The following is a 22,000-nucleotide window of genomic DNA, read 5'->3' as shown; positions in this document are numbered from 1 at the left end:
AAACTTAAGTTAAGAGAACAGAAACTAAAAATTCTTCAATTTTTCCATTTGTAAAGGGGCATGACCCTAGAATGGAAATCAAAGTGCTTGTAATCACTGAATGGTAAAGACTGCTTTAATTTATCAGTTGGTAGTAAAGTGAATATTGCATTGTATATTGTATATAGCATTGATTTAAGTTGATTCAACTACTATTCTGGACAAAGAAAGATAACTCCAATTTTCAAAGAAGATTTCATAAAGCATTGGTTTTAGGTGATTCAACAACCATTCTGGACAAAGAAAGATAACTCCAATTTATTGTCTAGAAACTACAAAAATGCTTGTTTTTGGCCCCTTTTTGGCCCCTTTATTGCCCTTTATTCCTAGACTATTTGCCCCATAACCCACAAAATATATCCCAACCTTCTACTTATGGTATTAAACATTGTGGTACAATTTCAGAACAATTGAAATACTTCTACACAACTTTTTGTACTGACACTAGATAAATGCTTGTTTGGTCCCCTTTGGGCTTCTTATTCCTAAACCTTAGGGACCATAGCCCCCAAAATCGATCCCAAGTTTCTTTTTGTGGTTATAAACATTGTGTTAAAATTTTATTGATTTCTATTGACTTTTACTAAAGTTATTATCCGGAAACCATCAGTCTTCGAACGACGATGACTACGACGACGACAATGCTGACGACAACGTGATACAAATATACGACCACAAATTTTTTATTTCGGTCATATAAAAATGGAGTGTCATCCATAAAAATAATATTCAAACAAACAATATTGTGATTCATAATCACTAACAATACACATGTGTTTAATGAAACAAATTTCAGTATCACTCTTTGAAAACTTTACTGGGAATAAAAATGCAATAACTCAAAATTTAAAAAATCCTTCCAATGCCAGTTTTGGAGTATACATATTATATATAGTGGATGATATCTAGATCTAGGTCTACAGCTGTAGGAAATCACCATTATATTATAACAGTGACAGGTCTACAGCTGTAGGAAATCACCATTATATCAAAACAGTGACAGGTCTGCAGCTGTAGGAAATCACCATTATATCATAACAGTGACAGGTCTACAGCTGTAGGAAATCACCATTATATCAAAACAGTGACAGGTCTGCAGCTGTAGGAAATCACCATTATATCAAAACAGTGACAGGTCTGCATAGTTGCTACCTTGTAGTCACCAGCACACAAACAAATTGTATTATACAGATTCCCAAACAACATTTTCTTGCCTTCAAATTTCCCAGCTTGTCAGCAAGAGGTACAAATAAAGTACATTCTCCATTGCTTAGATTATAATGCTACAATTTTTGACTACATGATCATCATTTACTATTTCTATACTACAATATATTATCACTACTTTCACATACAGATTATTTAATTATATATTGATATTAACATTTGTATACAAGGGAAAAGCAAATGAAATACATCAAGTGCATAGTGAGGGGTGGACAGGGGTCTTTAATTTCCACTCCCCTTCTCTCTACTCCCAAAAATCCTTCCACTACTCTCACTCTCATCCCTCTTACTTTTTCTCAAAACATCCCTATTTTTACTCCCTCTCCTCCTCTTGATTCCTACTTCCCTCCCCCTTGATTCCCTGCCTTCAGCCCCTCATTCCCATGTTCCCTTAGTCCTGTCCACTCCCTCAATAGTATTTACATAGTAGCTAGGCAGGAACAACAATGGTAATATTATGGCACAAAAGCTGCTGGATTATGACAGCAGATAAATATCCTTATAATGGCCATGGTTTTACAATAATCACATTTCCATGTTCACTGAACTACAAAATCTGATCATGTTAATTGCCATACATTTAAAAAAAACAAAAAAACCAATCAATCAACAAAGCAAAACAAAAAACAGACAATCTAAAAAAATATTACAATAATGACCATATGTACTAAGTTACGGTGACCAAAACTTCATGGAAAACTATCTTAACTCAAACTTTAAACTGATACACATTATCACATTTCTCTGTTTTAAAAAGTGAGTACCAAAATATGGTTTAAAACATTAATTTGGAATATATTCTAAAACGTTCTCATCATACTAAGGTTGAAGTTAATATAACCACAACTTCATGATAAACTGCCTTAATCAAATTCTTTTACATGATACACATTATTCCATTTGAAAATTAAGGGAAATTACAAATCTTAGACAAAACCCTTTTTTATTCATATATAGTTTTAAAAGCTCAAATCATAATGTACATTAGTACTAAGTTTCAAGTTTAAGTGACCACAACTTCAATAATAATTTAAGCAGATGTGACCACAATTTCATTGTTAAAACCCTTTACTATAAACTTTGACCTTATAATGAATAAGTTAACATAGGGTTGGCAAAAACCTGAGTTTTATGTGTAATGCCCTTCCCAGTGGGAAGTACTGGAAAAAAAACTAGTTTTAGCAGACAATACTGGGCAATATGAACTACTGGCCTGACTGAGGATTTTGTAATCAAAACATAAATATTTTAATCTATAAGTTAATTTGTTTGAGGTCATTACTCAGGTTATATTTCATTTATTTCATAGCTTGATAAAACATTCTTCGATCAATTATATCAATTAAAGATAAAAGTAAACTTTATACTCTTGAATGATTGCTTATCAAATTCTTACAAAATGAATACCTTTTCATAAAACTAGTATATATTTATAGGAGATTAGTTAAGGAATCAAAGAAGCAAAAAAAAATATAGAGGTCAATGTGCTTGTTTTCAAGATATTAGCCAATGAAATTTTAGCGGGAAAATGTTCTCTCTTAATTTTTCATAGCTTTATCATTGACAAGTTAAATTTCTCACAAACTATTAAAAAATAAATAAGATTTTATAAGACTTTTACAAATGGCTTATACACGCAAAAGATTTATAAAAAGAAAAATGGGCAAAAAAGTTTAAGACATTCAAATGAATAAAACCAAAGGATTCTGAAAATCTGACAAAAATTCCAAAACATGACAAGCGAACATCCTTACATTTAGTATATTAAGTAAAGAAAGAATTGGTCAAGAAGTTTGTACAACATTACTGTTGGGTATACATCATTGAGACAGCTACAACAAGGACAGTTTCTTCTTGTTTTTTTGAACAGATGCATTATATTATGTATTGGTTTTCTGTCAGTTAGAAGACACTACATAAGGAAGAAACAGGCATTCAATCAGCACAATCCATGTTTTATACAATTTTGCATAAAATAACAAATTGTTTCTATGGTGATGGCATACACTTCATTCTTTCAAAAGCTTCCTTTTCTAATCTTTCTCTGTGATCAGGATGAGCTAGTCGGATAAGTTCATACGCTCGCTGTCTAATGTTTTTTCCAAAAAGATAAGCTATACCGTACTCTGTTACAATATAGTGAACATGTGCCCTGGTGGTCACTACACCACTACCTGCAACAGAAATAAACCTCATTTTATGGAATTAGATAAGCTATATCGTACTCTGTTACAATATAGTGAACATGTGCCCTGGTGGTCACTACACCACTACCTGCAACAAAAATAAACCTCATTTTATGGAATTAGATAAGCTATACCGTACTCTGTTACAATAAAGTGAACATGTGCCCTGGTGGTCACTACACCACTACCTGCAACAGAAATAAACCTCATTTTATGGAATTAGATAAGCTATACCGTACTCTGTTACAATAAAGTGAACATGTGCCCTGGTGGTCACTACACCACTACCTGCAACAAATATAAACCTTATTTTATGGAATTAAGGATGTATTCTTCTGACTTTTCACTCTCGTTCAGTCTCGTTGAAATCTCGTTCTTGAATTATTTCCAAAACATGTGATAGAAATGGAAAATATCAATGAATTTTAAAAATATCATAATCAACAAAAATCTGTGAAAAAATGTGTATTTACAATGAATGGTTTTTTGCGTAATCCAGTTTTCAAATTTTACGATCAATCAAGTTAGTATTTTTAGCCAAAATTTTTAGAAAATGGGTGAGGGATACAAAAAATGATTTTACAAGAATCATGTACATCCCATATCATTTTGGTCTTTTCAAATTTCTTAGATATGTCTTTCTTCAATCATTTATAACAAAAAAGTTGAAATGATATGCATTTTGTTCTTCATGTTCTTAAAACTGAGAAAAATCACAAAAATACAAAATTGACAGCATGGTAAATTTTACACAAAAAAGCGTCAAAATATGATAATTTTTTCTTATATTAACACCTACCTATAGTTTTTGTAAGAAAAATTTTTCCAGATTGGTACACTACATCTTTATAGAAAGTATGAAAAAAAGTTTAATTGTGGAACTGTGATTTTTTTCATGATAATAGCCCAAAAATAGGTAATAATCCATGAAAAATGGGAAAATCATCATAATTGGGCATTTTTAAAGGGCCGTAGCAAAAAAAGAAGTGCACCACCATATGATTTTTTCTTCACAAATTATTTTGTTACAGTCTTATAAACCCAAAAATCAGGTTAAGAAAAAAAGTTTAATTCTAGAAATTTTTGGCTCCTCAGAGGTGTACATCCTTAAGGTACATACTGTGGATTCTTTTATTTTCGTGGGTATCAATTTTCATGGATAAGAAAAACTTACATTTTCATGAATATTTGATTTTGACATTTTTGTGGTTTAAACAATCTCTGCATACTAAACTATAGAAAATTTATAATTCGTTAAAAATATGACTTTGTGGTTCACCTATATTCACGAAAAATGGTATCCAATCGGACCAATAAATACATGAAATAATAATAAATCCAAAATATGTTATATCAATGCATAAATATATCTTCAATGTAATGCATATTCTATCTTCAGCGTTATGCAAAAATATATCTTCAATGTTATTGTAAAGAAGTCATTGGGCCAATAATTATACTTGTTTCCTGCCTCCTGACAGAAAAAAAATTTAGAAGTCAGCTTAAATGTATTTTATTCTATGCAAAACTATATTAGGTATATGTTATTCATGTCTCAGACACGTTATATAATATGATCAATGGATTTGTAATGTTTTCTTTTATACTTTTAGAAAAATATAAAAATAAGTCTCATTGAAATCTTAATGTGACTATACAATACTGAGATTCTCTTAATGTAAAGAGTAGTTAGATTTTACCTAATAGGTAGCTGTCTTCTTTAGGAAAACCATACTTGTATCTATTAATAAATATACATATAATACATGTACAGGGCTGCAAAGTATCACGCATTTAGCACAATAATTTGGCACAACTGCATGTATAATAATTTCTTACCACTTTTAAGCATATTAACGATTTTGCTCTCTCCTTTCTTGGTGGTTGATGGCATAGCTATAATAGGTTTCCCCCTACCATCAAGGCCTAGGGCAGCACCTCTAATGAAGTCAATCTGACCACCGAATCCTGAATACATCTTTTCTCCTATTGAATCGGCACAGACTTGTCCTGTAAGATCTACTTCTATACAAGAGTTAATAGCTGTTACTTTAGGATTCTGACATATAACAGCTACACTGTTGGTAAAGCCTACATCACACATTTCTGAAATAAAAAACAATATAATTAAACAACATCAAATATCTAATTGATATAAAAATATTGTAAACAAAGCTCAGAAGTGCAAAATACTTCCATTATAATTCATAGCTTTTTCATTAAATTATCTCAACAACAAGCCACACACCCTTGTGATTTTTCATGCAAATTTTAGGTCAAATTGACCTAATTGTTTTAAAAAAGAAGGTTTTATAAGTGTAACCCTATTTTGTCCTAAGTAATTAAATTGAGAATGGAAATGGGGAATGTGTCAAAGAGACAACAACCGGACCATAGAAAAAACAACAGCAGAGGGTCACCAACAGGTCTTCAATGTAGCGAGAAATTCCCATAACCCGGGGGCGTCCTTCAGCTGGCCCCTAAACAAATATATACTAGTTCAGTGATAATGAATGCCATACTAATTTCCAAATTGTACACAAGAAACTAAAATTAAAATAATACAAGACTAACAAAGGCCAGAGGCTCCTGACTTTGGACAGGCGCAAAAATGTGGCGGGGTTAAACATGTTTATGAGATCTCAACCCTCCCCCTATACCTCTAGCCAATGTAGAAAAGTAAACGCATAACAATACGCATATTAAAATTCAGTAGTCTGAGTCTGATGTCAGAAGATGTAACCAAAGAAAATAAACAAAATGACAATAATACATAAATAATAAGACTACTAGCAGTTAACTGACATGCCAGCCTCAGACTTCAATTAAACTGATTGAAAGATTATGATATCATATGAATATCAGGAACAATCCTTCCCGTTAAGGGGTTTAGTATCAAACCATCATAACATATATGAGAAGAACATAACCCGTGTCATGCCAACAACTGGTTTTTGAATAAATGTGTTTAGTTCTGATGCAAAGATCCTATAAGTGAATCAATATTAATGCCAAAACATGCAATCTTTAATGACCTGACAACAGTATCGTAACTATATCCCTTCTTAATAAGTCTATTTAAAGTTTTTGTTAGTTTCTGAGGTGAATACTGACATTTTTGTGCTTTATAATGAATATTTCCATAAAAAATTGGATGTGAAATACCTGAACGTATAAGAAGTCTGCATGTTGAGCTATATTGACGAATGATGTCCTTATACCGATGATAAAATTTAGTAAATGTTTTGACTAGTTTGTGATATCGTAAACCCTGGTGTAATAATTTTTCAGTAAAATTTTTCTTGTTAAAATCTAAAACATTGTTAAATACACAAGCAAATCGTACAAGTTAAGATATATAAACACTGTAAGATGGTGAAATGCTTTTGTTTACACTATTGGCAATGCTGCATGACACACATCATAGGTAGACAAACCAGAAAGTCAACTGTTTAAAAAGATGTCCTTGAAAAACAAGCAATCCAAGAGTTTGCATGGCAATACATAATCCCCTACCAGTTAAAATTTCATTATATTTGGAAAAATGTTAATTTGATATATAATTTGTCATGGTGTAAACTATATATAACAAATATCAAGGCAATATCTTAAAGCATGACAAAAAAATGAAAAAAAAGGTATATTTAAGTGAATTTTCTAATCTTTTGGAAGATTTAGATATCAAGTCAGTAACATCATGAACATAGGGTTTTGATTGCACTTCATGCAATCTTCACCTAATTATAGATGCCCAGTAATGTTTATTTGTTATAAATACCTAGAACTTACCAACAAATGGGTTATCATCCATAAAGTCATATAATTTTTTTGTTCCTACAGCAAAACTACTAATAATACTTCCCGTCTCTATGTTTTTCTTAGCATTAGTTATACAGCCATTCTCAACAAGTTCTACAACTCCGTCACTAAACATTTCAGAATGAACTCCTAAATCTTTATGATCATTTAGTTGGGCTAATACTGCATCTGGTATAGATCCAATACCTATAACACAATCATTTATTATACAATGATTCAGGCAAAGTTGTTTTGTTTTTACTTTAGTGTTAAATTATATTATCCAATACATGCAGCATAGAAGAGCACATAATTAACACAATATACATATACATTGATATATAAAGGTATATATCAATTGTTGTATGTTTTAAACTAAGCAGATATGGTAAGATTGCCAATGAGACAACTCTCCACCAGAGACAAAATGAAGAACAATTTTGCCACTATATGTCACCATACAGCCTTCAACAATGAAGACAACCATACTGTAAAACAAACTATTAAAGAACCAAAATGACCAATGTTGATGGGTCTTCAACATAGCAAGACAATCCTGCAATGGGAGGCAGGCTTCAGCCAGGCCCCTTAACAAAAATGAAGATATTGCGTGTGATTTTATATTGTTTTGAAAATTAAATCCTATATCCAGTGTGGAAATTGAAATCTGATTTTTTGTACGTAATATTACCATGTAAGTCATTTGCTATTCATGTTTAGCAATAAACATGATTTACAGATGTTCCAATCAAATTTAACATTGTGTTTAAGCTAAAATTTGTTAATAAATTTTAAAGTTATACAGATCTTAGCACATTTTATTTGCATAAACCTTTTTTTGGTAAACAACACACCCAACACTTAAATAGAAATTTAACACACTGTACAGTATATGTGGATTCATTTATTTTTGTGGCTTCCAATTTTCTTTTGTGAAAAAGGCAAAATGATCTTGTCATGGATATTTGATTGGATTTTGCCAATAAATATTATAATTCAAGACTGTAGACAACTCATACCTGGTTGAACATTGAAATTTGTGGTTTCCCTGTATCTATGAAATCAAAAGAATTAAACTCATATGAAAGGAGTGATTGGTGAAAATTAATGTTTATCAATTATTGAACCAATGCATGAATATATCATAAACTTATGTGCACGATTTTATCATTTATTACGCAAACATATCGTATAATCGTCAATTTTGTTTCTTCTCACTGTCTGTTATGATAAATATATGGCAGCTAATTAATTGCTGTGATTTAAAGTCGTAGTTTACCGATTGACACCTTATAGTAAACAACCAACAAAGACATGAAAGAAGCATGGTTATTGAGCACGTGTATAACATGTTCAATCTGATAATAGTTTATTTTAAACACAGATTCATGTGTATAGTGATCACCAGATTTTTACGAGAGGGTCACGCTAAAGTCACTTGCATACTTAAAATATGTCGGCAAATTACTACCTGGAAGCAAGCAATTACTTAAAATAAACTTCTTCTAAATGTGGACAATTTAAAAAAAAAATCTTCAGAAAAAAGAATATGCACATAAGTTTTAAAATGAACACTATCCATTTAGTAATAAAAAAATATATGCATCATTTTTTTTAATTTGAGGTTTCATTTGACTTTAATTGGTATATTACGAATAATAAAGAATTCACAGTAAAATATTTGTGTATAAAGACAAACCCATCTGTAATGTTGCACCATCTTCAACCAGATGTTCTGCTATTAATTTCCCTATCTTTTGCTCCTCAGGAGATAGTTCCCCTTTCTTTAGTTCATGTAATGGGTAGTCACATTCAACTATTGTATCCACATGTGACTGGTGGATAATACCGTCTCCAATTGTTCTAGGCAAGTGTCTATTGGCCATACCTGAAAAAAATATCATTGTTTAGTCAGTGGATTGTACCATCTGCTATAGGAACTCTCATCTGAATTTCTTTTCGCTCAACCTGAAAATTTAAACATGTAATTAGTGGATTATACCTTAACCAATATTTCTAGGTAGGTGTCTCTTGGCTGAAACAAATCATTGTGAAATTAGTGGATGTATACCTTCCTATAGGACAATCTGGAAACTCACTTCAGAAAGCCTGATACAATTTTAAAATTACAATTGACTACAAATGCATTTCCCTTGTTGGGAAGTACATGCATATTTTATGAATACTTGTTGGCTGCAGTGGAGAGTAAGAGCGAAAAGTAAATAGAAAACAATGTGTTACTTTTATTCAGTATACAAACATTTCCACCTTTATAATCGAGTTTAACCATAACAATGTTGAAAGGCAAAAAGACTATTACTGTTACTTGAACCACAGTAAAGTTATCAAAAAGCAAGTTGAAATAATAATGCATATATAAATTATTATGAAAATCTTGCTTAAAAAGATTGTATACATTATACATATACAGTCAATCAAAAGTTGAGAGGTAGTAATTTTTTAATTGCTATAAAAATGTTCAAACTTATAGGCTATCATCATGATCATACTATTTTTCTTTTAAAAAGTATTCTATATTTATGAGAATCAATCTTTAATTTGAATTTGAACATGTTATATTCAGTAAAAGATATATGTGAAATTACAATGTGTTGTTAAACAAGTTTTCATGGGAGATAATCTAAACTCATTGATATTATCTCCCTTTCAACATTCAGGAGAACAAATTTAAAATCAAAGTACATTTCACCTAGCATAAATTTTAAATATTCATTTAAAGAAAGTTTGCAGCATGCATATAAAAACACCATTCTTGAAGAAAAATTTCAAAAACTTAAATTGGGACCATTTTTTTTTTTTTTAGCAATTCAAAAATTACTACATTTTTCTTACAGACATGACAGAGAGTACACTCCATATCAGGTTAGAATCTTAGTTAAACAGGTGGTGTGACTGATATTAGGGTAACATTGAATGGAATTTTGAACTTAAATTAATATAACCCATACCTATGATATATTTGGCGTTCTGAATGGCAGCACGAGTACAGTCTACACTGGGTCCAAGAGAACAGAAGCCATGTTTATCAGGATGTGTGATAGATATTAGAGCTACGTCCAGAGGTATCTTGTTCTCCCTGAACAGTAAAGGTATCTCACAAAGGAAGACTGGTATAACATCTGCTCGCCCATCCATAACAGCTTTACGAGCATTAGCAGCAAGGAATAAAGAGTTGGATCTAAAAATTCCTGTAAAAATAATGTAAATTTAAATAAATAAAAGAAGATATTGGGTATACATTAATGAGACAACAATCCATCAACAAAAGTGAGACCCTTTAGTGATCAAAATCCAATAAGCCACACACCAAACAAATCTAATATAAGAATTTTTTCATTGCTTTTAAAAACTTGTCACAACCAAAAATAACTCCCAAATTAAGATTTCTGGATATATATTAAATTCATCCCACGAAGTGACTTTTAAATATCATAACTTTCATCAATTTATTAATTTAAATCTAGCTTCTGATAAAAAAAAAATAACAGCAACAAGATTATATATACAACATTGTACAAGTAGTAAAGTACTGTAAAATATCAATTATTTTTTTTCATCAAGTCTCTCTATTTAGATACCCTAAGGGGAATAACTCTGTTCACAAACCTTCATATTCTGGTTTATTGTATGTGCCTGGTCCCTCTGTATGAATATGTAATAGTTCTACATTCCTCAAACCTGCCTTCAACCCATGCTGACATAGAGCCTCAATCAATGGCACAGGGGTCGCTGCTGCTCCATGGACAAACACTCTAAATCCTGAATTAAATAAGAGAATGATATACATGATATATTTTCAATGGATTTCTAACTTTTTACTATTTAGTGCTAATCATTATATTCAAACATGAATTTGTAAATCTTTTACTTTATATTATAGCTTTCAAGATACATTGTAAAACAAAAAAAGAAAGCTTACCCTCTGTATACAGGTATAAAGACATTGACATAATGTCTTCCATCTTAAAATATTAAGCATAGAGTACTTGAGTATTTAATGAAAGAATATTTTTGTTCAAAATATTCATTTAATATTATACTATTGACAAATGATCATTGAGATCAAGAATAAGTAGTGTGGTGTGTACTGAGTTGTATATCATATCTAGGGAAGTAGTGTAATAAACAGTATTTACATGTGTTAATTTCTTGAATTATATATTGGTCCTAGATTCAATTTAGATTGGTATTTAAGTGGAGGTGCTTTTAATGAAAACTCAAACAGAATTTTATTGTTTGTTATTCATGTTAGTGGCGGATTCAGGGGTGGGGTGGCTAATCAATGCATTTGAATGGGGACATATGATAAGAACCTCCCTTTCCCCTGGGTTCGGACCCCACCCCTTTTTTTAAATGGCTGAATCGGTCAATCCGCCCCTGCATGTCATGACAGTTGTCATTGCAAGAGGTGTAACAATCATGACAATAGTAAACAAATTATGTTAGGAATATCATGTTCCAAATTTTATTCAATTACTAACACAACATAGACTAGAAAATGATACTAATTTAACACTAATAATTCTTTTAACCAAGGATTCTCACTCATGTCACTAAACGAATCCTTGTAACGTTTTAACCACTTTTTGAGATATTACAATTAAGCATACATACATAAATTTATATCTTTATTTTTCTATTTTTAATAATTAAATCTAATATTAGTTAATGATAAATTAATCTCAAGACTTTAAGTGTTCAATGACCTCATGATGACAAGATATAAGATATAAGATTTTATTGATATAAAAATCCAAAATCTGGATTGTCATCAACACATACACAAAGAACAAACAAACAGTAATCATTACAATCAATTATATGTACATAAAATGGTAATATATATTTTCTTTCTTATCTATCTATTTGACTGAGGAGGTACAGTTTTACATCATAGTTATACAATTTATATACTAAATAACGTAAAATAGCTTAAGTTAGTGAACGTCTGAACTTGTACATCTCACTAATACCTTTTATGCAACATTTACTGACATCATAATCGTTACTTCGAAAAATGAGGTGAAATTTTTCTATGTCTGACAGATTATTGAAAGATGGTAAAATATCTGAAATATTCTGAAAAAATTTAATTCTCAACTCATTGAGTTTGGTACATTTTATGGTGAAGTGTAATTCATCCTCAACTTCAAATTTACATAGAGGGCATATTCTGTTTTCTAAATCAATCTTTCTGTGTCTGCCCTTTTCAATCATAAGGATACTATTACTTATTCTAATTCTCACAAAGTTTGAAATATCAGCTCTGTCTATATCTAATTTTAAAAAGTCTTCCATCTCAAATTTCTTTTTCAAATCTTTGTAAGTTCTTAATTTATTTCCTCTTTTATCAATAATATTTTTTGAAATAGAATGGTCCCAAAATTTTATGAAATCATTTTTCAATTTTTTATATATAGAAACAGTCAAACGATTTTTACTAAATGAATTTTGATTTTCCCAGACATGGTCAAATCCAACTTTTTCAAATAACAATTTCATTTTAATTCTATACCAGTCTGACTTATTATTAAGGTTTGATGAATAAATTTTATTTATTAAGCTATCCAGATTTGAATTGACTATATGATGCCAGTAACCTACACAAAGTTTAGTAGCATCAACAGAGCATGGGATCATACCCAATTCTCCCAAAACTGCTAAATTTGAAGCAGTTTTGTTAACTCCTAAGACATATTTAGCAAATTTAATTTGTACTTTAAAAGGTTGATATAAAAAATATCTAGACTCCATGGAAACATTATTTTTCAACAAAGTATCTAAACATAAAACTTCACTACAATAAAGAAGTATAGGTTTAACACATGAATCAAATAATTTAAGATTTGGTACGTAATATATTTAATTTGTCTGAATGCAAAGTTTTATAAATGCAAAATGATGCTTTCCTTGCTTTTTTACATAAGTATTCATTTGCCTTGGTAAAGCTACCTGAAGGTTTAAATAATACTCCAAGATATTTGTATTCTGGTGTAATTTCTAATACATAATCTTTGTACTTAAAATTGTGTTTTTTAATTACTCTCCCAGATTTATTGAAAATAATAACCTTTGATTTGTCTATATTTACTGATAAATTCCATGTATCACAATAATTTGATAACTTACTTAAACAATTTTGCAAACCATTTGCAGATTCTGATATCAAAACAATATCATCTGCATACATAAGACAAGATAAATTTACATTATTTATTACAGTAGGGTCACATGTGTTGTCAAATATATTAACCATGTCATTTACATATAAGGAAAAAAGAGTTGGACTTAAAATACAGCCTTGTTTTACTCCCACTTTTGATGAAAATGACGTTGTTTCGCCTTCTGTAAACTTTAATTATTAGATTCTTATATTTAACTTCAACATACATATTTTTCAAAATATTGAAAAAACAGCCTGATAAATTATAACAGGACAATTTATACAATAATGCTTCTCTATTAACTGTATCAAAAGCCTTCTTAAAATCAATAAAACAGACATACAATGATTTAGATAGCTTGAAGGCCTTATCAATAAGACATTTTAAGGTTAAAATATGATCACTAGTTCTACAGTGTTTTTTAAATCCAATTTGTTCACTACAAACAATATTATTTTCCTCAAGAAAATCATCCAACCTGTTTGACAATATTTTAGTAAAAAATTTTCCAAAACAACTAGATAATGCAACTCCTCTATAATTAGAGGGGTCATTGAAACAACCACTTTTAAAGATTGGTTTTATAAAATTTTCTCTCCATAAATCAGGGTAGGTTTCACATTTTAATATAGCATTGAAAAAACAGACAAACACCTTAGGATTAATATTACATGTAATTTTTAACATTTCATTCAATATACCATCAGGCCCACTTGCCTAAAGTTCCAAACTTCAGCTTCTTTGCTGCCTTCTGTACCTCCTCAGTTGTAACCTCAGAATTTAAAATTTCAATGTTTTGATTTTTGTAAGAAGATGTGTGAGTATCTTCATTTTCATAACTATTTATATGATCTATATTCATTAATTTATTAAAATAATTCAACCATTCCTTTGGGGATATATATTACAACTGGGGTCATTACTTGCTTTTTCTTTTAATTGATTTACTGACTTCCAAAATTGTGATGGATTCTTGTCTTAAGATTCTAAATTATTTTTTAATAATTTATTTTTAAAAAGTCTATGTTTTTTTCTGGTTAATTTGTTAAATTCCTTTTTATTTAAAGCAACTTTTTGTCTCAAATTTTTGTCCCAAGGATTATTACTTAAATTCCTTGCCAATTGTTTCACATGTCTGTACTTAACTTCACATTCATCATCATACCACAATTTTTTCTTTTTTCTCCTTTTCTGAAAATCTGATTTATTTGACTTTTTATATCATTTTTACTTTTTGTTGTAGCACTTATCAAAAAAGAAGAAAATTCAGAAACTTTTTCATTTAATTTTATACCAGAACCTTGCTTATCAAGTGAATTATTAATATTTTCTAGGTCTTTACATAATTTTTCAAAATCAAAATTTAATAAGGTTGACTTAAAAGTAATTTCCTTCCTATCATTCCATCTAATGTTTCTCATACTTTTCTTTAAGGTAGCACTACAGTCTAACAATGATTTTTTGAAGAATTTTTTTTTATCACATAATTTTGAAGTAAATATCATTCTGCACAGTTTGTAAAAATCACAAAGTCATTATCATATCACAACAGGGAGTAAATTGATAATTAACTTATGTAAATAAAAGCACATGGTAATTAATCTAAATATATGATCATTTGGGAGGAGCTTGTATGTCAATCATCTGTTGATACCAGTGTCCAGCTGTTAATCCCTGACCACAAGATAAATAGTCTGATCTTATCTAATTTATTGCAACAAAAGTAATTTATATAATATGGAAGTAAATGGAGAAAAGGAAAAAAATATGAAAAGGAAAAAAAATAAAAGGAAAAAATCTTCCAAAAAGAAAAAAACTATGGATATGAGTGTAAAAGTGTCTTTAAAATCCTCTGACAAAGGTTCTTACTACAACCAAGAAAATTATGCTTCTGAATCTGACACCACCAACAGTGACAGCAGTCTTTATTCCAGAGAAAATAATCTAAATAGTAGTGTTTCTTTTCTGAAACTTACATCACCTTTTGAGCAGTCATTTGAAGTCGAAGACATTGCTGCTGCTGCTTCTGTTGCTGCTGCTGCTGATACATGTGATAATGATGATGATTATAATGATGATGAGAGTGACAAAGAAATGAACATAACATGGGAAGTGAATTCCAACAATGAAAACATTTCTGACTCTGACATGTCTAGTGACGAGCAAGAGGATGTAAGTGTAACTGGTCGTGCATTAATACAGTTGGAGGTTTTGCAGAAAAAAATTAACCAGGCTGCTATTTGTAGTACTTGTAAAACTGGTGAATTAAATGTTATTGATGCGAGTGAAATCAACAAAAGTGGACTTTGCTTGAAATTAGCATTTAGATGTAATGAGTGTCATTCAAATACAGTGTTTGATACTGATGAAAAGGGAAACTTTGAATTTAGTAAAATACACAATGTGAACCGTCTTTCAGTTTTAGCAATGCGCATAATGGGAAAATCTAGAAATGCACTTCTAAAATTTTGTTCCATACTTGATCTACCAAGTCCAGTAAATTATGGACCCTACAAAAAGCATACGGAGACATGGAAAGAAATTGCTACTGAAATAATAGAGGAAAATCTGTCTGAAGCAGCGGAGGAAATTCAGCAATTGAAAAGAAATTCTGGTTGGGATGGAGAGGGAGCATGCAAATGTTCCGTTTCTGTCGATGGATCATGGGCACATGTAGGATATAGTTCTAGATTCGGCTTTGTAAGTGTTATATCTGTTGACACAGGAAAGGTGTTAGATTATGTGACATTATCAAATGAATGCAAGGCTTGTAAGAAATGGGAAAGAGAAGGAAAAACTCATACTAGGGATTTTTTGCAATGGTTTGTTGAACATGAGAAAGATTGCACATTGAATCATGATGGGTCAGCTAAGACAATGGAGGCACAAGGTGCTGTAATACTTTTCCGTCGCTCAGAAGAAAAGCACAGTCTTCAATATACAACATATGTCGGTGATGGTGACAGTTCAGCCTATGGAAATGTAGTAGATTCTAGACCGTATGGCCCTAACATAATCATTGCAAAAGAGGACTGTGTTGGACATATACAAGGGCGAATGGGCAAACACCTCAGGCGCCTTGTTGATCAGTATAAAGGTACGGTACAGTACATTGTATTACCCTCCCCCTTTTTAATCATCAAAATCTAAAGTTGCAAGTATATGATTTCAGTTTGACAAATTATAAAGAGATAAACTATCTTGTATATCACAGTAGGGAACTGTATGAACATCTATGCTAATTAAGCCCTTATCATCATGAACAAACAAAACCTAACTGACCAGATAATTGATAACTGATAACGAATCATAAATGCAAGTATCATATTGTCAACCTATTTCATTCATTTTTTGGTTTAAATGATTGCTATATTGTGCAAAGGAAAAGTATACACTAATATACTTTTGTAGCCATCATTGTGCACATTTTATTTTTGTTTTTTGCATATTTTGATAGACTTATAAATTGCTCTTGTTCTGAATAAATATAATTAACTAAAGTTTTGAATATTATATTCATTCAATTTTTAGTCAATTCATTGCATTATGGATTAAATTTAAATATGTACTGTACATTTCAATTGTTAATATGCAACATGTTTAGATCAAGAAGTCACAGACTCATACATTTCCCTAAAATCATTTATTTAGTAATGACAATTTATTCAAATTTTAATGTTTCAGGAAGAAAACTTGAAGATGGAAAGCAACTTACAGGCAAAGGTCGACTTACAAACAAATTAATGAACAGTTTCCAAACCTTTTACGGGATGGCAATCAGAAACAACAAGGGTAATGTCAATGCAATGAGACAAAATGTAATGGCCATATTATTTCATTATGCCAGCACAGCAGAAAAGCCTATGCATCACTTTTGTCCTGAAGGGAATACTTCTTGGTGTAAATGGCAAGTTGACAAAGACTGTGGATCATCAACCTACCGACCCCTAAAAAATCCATTATCTGAAGTTGTAGTCCAAATACTAAAACCAGTTTTCGAAAAACTGTCTGATGAAAAACTGCTTACCGGCGCTGAGAAATGTTTGACTCAAAATCAAAACGAATCACTTCATCATGTTATATGGAGCTATTTGCCAAAAGGAGAATATCATAGTGCAGGAGAAATTCAGCTTGGTACAGCACTAGCCGTGGGACATTTCAACAGTGGTATGGCAAATTTTAACACTAAACTTTTTGAAAAGGCAAATATCAGTGTAGGTGACAATAATAAGCGGTTGTGGACTAACATTGATTCTACCAGAATTCGACATTCTTTGTACAAAACAAGTGAGAAGGGAAAGAAACGGAGAAAACAATTGAAAGCTATGGAAGCACAACACCAAGATACACTCCAATATGATGACAGCTATGCTAAAGACAAGTATTATAAATCTAGCACTTCAGACAATCCAAGTGAAAAGGGGAAGAGACAACCTAAATGTAAAACATGTGGAAAACCCATGAAAGGCCACAAAAAACAAACTTGTCAAATAAATCAAATTCAATGATGTAAAGATTTTCAAATATGATAAGAAATATGTCTTTCCCTTTGCAAACATGAATAAGTAACAATTTTGTTATTTTGTATCAATATCAATTTATTTTTATAACTGAATATTTCTTCTCAGCCACTATACTACAGAAGATTTCCATTGTCACAGGAAATGCATCCTACAAAAAAAAAATAATAATTACTTTTTAACCAAATAAATTTGTTCATTCATTTGTTCATATTTTATTTTTAACTTTGAACAACTTTAAAAATGTGATTGCATTCATCAAAATGTTCATAACAGATTTGAAAAGAGGTGGGGTATAATCACAAATGTTGTACATATTTTTGTTAACATATTAGATTTACTCTGATATAAATGTCAATGTCAGCTGTGGATAGGGTAAACATGTCTTAATTTCCAACTAATAATATTTTGATAGTATGTAGAGAGGATTGTATCCATTCATGATCTACATTTTTGTCACTTATCAGTTTATCATCTCACCTTTTTTATCTCTCCTTTGATGTCTATTGGTGCTAGAGAACGAAGATAATTCAGCACCTCCTTTGGCCATGCATACTGTGCATCGTCTGGTCCAATTTCAGAATCCTGTTGTATAACAAACATATTATATGAATTAATTGAAATGTTACATAAGATCGAAGAAACAAAATAGTATGCAAGTAAACAAATAAACAACACAAGCCAGGAATACGCAAAGAAGGAATAAAACAATTAGCAAAACGAAGCACAATAATATTTAATTTACTTAGTCCAAGGGACATACAAACAACATGAACCCCCAATCCCCCTCCCCCTTCCCTTCTTTTCCAATAATGATTTAACTGCTCTTGGCATTACAATTCTAACAATGCTGAATAGCCAAAGAAAGACTTTAGATAGACGGATCAGACAAACTTCTCATTCTGTAAATTACTTGATAATTTTTTTTTACGTAACAGTATCTTACCTTCAAAGCATAAGCCCAATGACAGTATGTAACCCATCTTAACTTTCTGTCTCCCCTATTTCTTCTCCTTTGAGAGTGAACTTCCTCTTGAAGCAGTGTCGCAAACATTTCCCCATCATATCTAAGAAACATATTTATAAACATTTTTATTTAGTTACTTTTTATTTTATATCAAAATCAATTTAAATTAATCAACAATAAATGAAAATTATTATTACTACCATCATTACAATTTTGGCTCACATGTCTTGCATGTAATTTAAACTATTTTACTTATTAATATTTTTTTTAACCAAAAAATAAATAAATTATGATTAAAGTAACTTACCCAACATTTCTTACTGCCTGCATAAATTGTTCTCTCTGCTCTTCTAAATTTAAATGATGAGCATGTCTTCTGTTTGGAGTTTTAGGCATTTTAATAAATTTTAAGTTTTAATATGAGAACTTTTTCAATTCCTTAAAACTAAAAAAATCATGTGAGACAGTCTATTTTCAGGAAGGGGATGGTCTTGATCTTTTTATGAACATGTCTTTTATTGCATAATTATAATGTTCTAGCTAATTTCATAGTATATTTCTTTTTGAAATACACATGAAAATTATTCTTTATAGCTAGAATAATGATGGTAAATAATGATTATATGCAGCTGGTCAATCCTGTTATTCCCTTATCTTAGACTATCTGGTTAGAGGCGGAGCTTTGTCTATATTTAATTACTACATTACAGATGTTGATCAAATCTGTGACGTCAAACTCCCGCCAAATGCTAAGTTAGTGTTAGACAATGCACTAATAATGCAAAATTTACAGTATAAAAGCATCAAAGACACAAACTGTGTGGTTCTATGGATGTAATAATGGTGTCAGAACACTCCTGTGGTGTTTCCTGTCGAATTTTTGTATTAATGTTGCATCTGTAGGGGTTCAAAGGGGGAAATTCAGTTTTTAGGTGATTTCTCAGAACAATTTTTCATGAGAATTGTTAGCAAAAAATGAAAGTAGAAACTTCATTGGTACCCCCTTTGGCTTGACCTTGATATATGTGATTAAAGGGAGTATTTTCTACAATACCGTGTCCCAGTTTTTGGATAATTTGTTTCTAAATGAATTTATGGGTCTTGTAAGATGAAAGGTGAAATGAGGGTTGGCACCCAGCAGTAAAATCAATATATCTTCTTACTGGAGGCATGTATCAAAAATCTGAGACACGGTTTTGTTTATTGTAAATGGTTGATTAAAGGGATGAAATCAATTTTTTACTACCATTTGACCTGAATGTGTCATTTTCATCCAAGTTGGATGACCACTTTTTTGTCAATTAATTAGCCATATTTTGAGATTAATTATACAAAAAATTAATTTAGCTATAGATTAAGAAAGAGTAATATTTCAGCTTTAAAATGAGTTAAAGATTTTTAAAATCCATTGAGTAGTTTTTGAGTAATTATTCTTTAAAGACTGTTGGTTGGAGTCAGAAAATTCTGACTGTAGTGCTACCTTAAACAGTCTTGTAAATTTCTATCAGTAACTTGAGATAAAATTTTTACATGTATAGGACAGTGATCAGATAGTATAGGATTGAACTCATCTACCTTCAAACTCACAATGTTTTGTAAAAAATTTGAGTTACAAATGCAATAATCATCAATTGAGGCTCCAATATAATTATGATATGTTGTTTTCCCTATTGAATCACCAATGGTTCTACCATTTAAAATTCTAAGTTGTGCATCAATGCATAAATCAACAATATTCTTTCCATATTCATTTGTGTTTTGATGTATTTCAGTATTACGAAATTTTTGTATATTATCTGCCACATAATTAAGTGGTAAAAAATTGTCAAGAACATGATCTGAGTCATTTACTATAAAATCTTGTTCCCCTTTGTTAATGTGAGCATTTAAATCCCCCATTACCATAATATCTCCCATCAGACTAAATTTTGAAATATCCCTCTCTAATTTTTCAAAAATTATTCTATCACAATTTGTCTTTAATGTGTAAGAGGAATTCTTTGGAGAAATGTACACAAAACACAAATATAAATCTTTAGAAAATTTGAAAAACCCTTTGTCTAATTTGAACCAAAGCATATCTTTTTCTGACTTGTCAACCAATTGAATACCATGTATAATACTTCTTTTAATAAAAGTTGCGAGACCACCACTTGGTTTCTTTGATTCATTTATACGACAGTTCATAAAACATTTATAACCTTCATATTGTAAAACATCTTTTGAGTTTGCATGTGTTTCTGCTAGGCATACTATATCAGATTGCATATATTTACGTATATCTCCATCACTCAGTTTACTTGATCTTTGTTTATTTATATTCTTAAATAAACCATTTACATTCCAGGAACTTATAGAAATGCATTTTGACACTTTAATGCACATTATTATAAATGAAAATGACAATGATATCTTTAAAAGTGTATCCATATATAGAAATGAATATTGCCATTTTGTTGTAATCATCTTACCTGACTGGATTACTTGAACTGCCTCTTCTGCAGTATTTTTTTGAGGTAATCTGTCAGGCAGTGGGTGAAAGGGTTCCGGTGAATACAGATAATAACTTCTGACATTGGTGCTCACACAAATCTTGTTCAAACTCCGAAATCCAGACCTGACAGCTTGCAACGAGAATGCCATTTCTTGCGTTTGACTAGTGGTGATATATGGCGTTAGTTCAAATGCCTCACAAATAAGGTAATCTCTGCAATTATGAATTTAATATTTTTCTTGGAGAAAGCCATCGCCCGTGACCTTTTTATGCTTTATTGAGTTATCGGCTCTTTGATGATGACACTGGTTTCTTGTTTCGGAAGCATTCTGTGGCTTCTGTTCGTCGACTGGTACCAAATTTGCGATAGATACAAGAACCTCTAGAGAATCACAGAAATGCAACGTACCCAAAAAGATATTATCAGTCAATCCAATATCATATGATATAACAGGTCACAATTATCAATCTGACTTGCATATCTTAATAGGGGAACATAAGACGAATAGATAAAAAACAGACCAAATAATTGTGTCTTAAAAATGGGATGAAATCACAAAGTAAACAACAATAATCGGAAATTA

The 22,000-nt window shown here is 30.7% G+C and overlaps 3 protein-coding genes across 5 annotated transcripts; 1 reads left to right on the top strand and 2 right to left on the bottom strand.

Moving 5' to 3' along the window:
• Positions 1-3,010: 3,010 nt before the first annotated feature.
• Positions 3,011-21,918, bottom strand: LOC143056095 (succinyl-CoA:acetate/propanoyl-CoA:succinate CoA transferase-like). 3 transcript variants are annotated; one of them, XM_076229180.1, is made up of 7 exons: positions 21,394-21,917; positions 10,878-11,030; positions 10,220-10,459; positions 8,950-9,138; positions 7,242-7,457; positions 5,292-5,558; positions 3,011-3,440 (listed from the first exon to the last, which is right to left on the bottom strand). In XM_076229180.1, the coding sequence occupies exons 1-7, from the start codon at positions 21,563-21,565 to the stop codon at positions 3,256-3,258; spliced, it is 1,422 nt and encodes a 473-aa protein (XP_076085295.1). In that variant the 5' UTR covers positions 21,566-21,917; the 3' UTR covers positions 3,011-3,255. The 3 variants fall into 3 exon arrangements, with proteins under 3 accessions (XP_076085295.1, XP_076085297.1, XP_076085296.1); XM_076229182.1 differs by lacking the exon at positions 3,011-3,440 and adding an exon at positions 3,447-3,540 and having other exon boundaries at positions 21,394-21,918; XM_076229181.1 differs by lacking the exon at positions 3,011-3,440 and adding an exon at positions 3,649-3,740 and having other exon boundaries at positions 21,394-21,918.
• On the top strand, positions 14,895-18,098 carry LOC143056679 (uncharacterized). Its single transcript, XM_076229833.1, has 2 exons — positions 14,895-16,532; positions 17,120-18,098. The coding sequence occupies exons 1-2, from the start codon at positions 15,173-15,175 to the stop codon at positions 17,941-17,943; spliced, it is 2,184 nt and encodes a 727-aa protein (XP_076085948.1). The 5' UTR covers positions 14,895-15,172; the 3' UTR covers positions 17,944-18,098.
• LOC143057841 (uncharacterized) lies at positions 18,321-19,402 on the bottom strand. Its single transcript, XM_076231271.1, has 3 exons — positions 19,230-19,402; positions 18,902-19,022; positions 18,321-18,540 (listed from the first exon to the last, which is right to left on the bottom strand). The coding sequence occupies exons 1-3, from the start codon at positions 19,316-19,318 to the stop codon at positions 18,427-18,429; spliced, it is 324 nt and encodes a 107-aa protein (XP_076087386.1). The 5' UTR covers positions 19,319-19,402; the 3' UTR covers positions 18,321-18,426.
• Positions 21,919-22,000: the final 82 nt, after the last annotated feature.

Source organism: Mytilus galloprovincialis, chromosome 13 (assembly GCF_965363235.1).
Source record: "Mytilus galloprovincialis chromosome 13, xbMytGall1.hap1.1, whole genome shotgun sequence".
NCBI classification, from domain to species: domain Eukaryota; kingdom Metazoa; phylum Mollusca; class Bivalvia; order Mytilida; family Mytilidae; genus Mytilus; species Mytilus galloprovincialis.
Note: the sequence above shows the minus strand (reverse complement) of the source record. Positions and strands in the feature narration are given on the sequence as shown.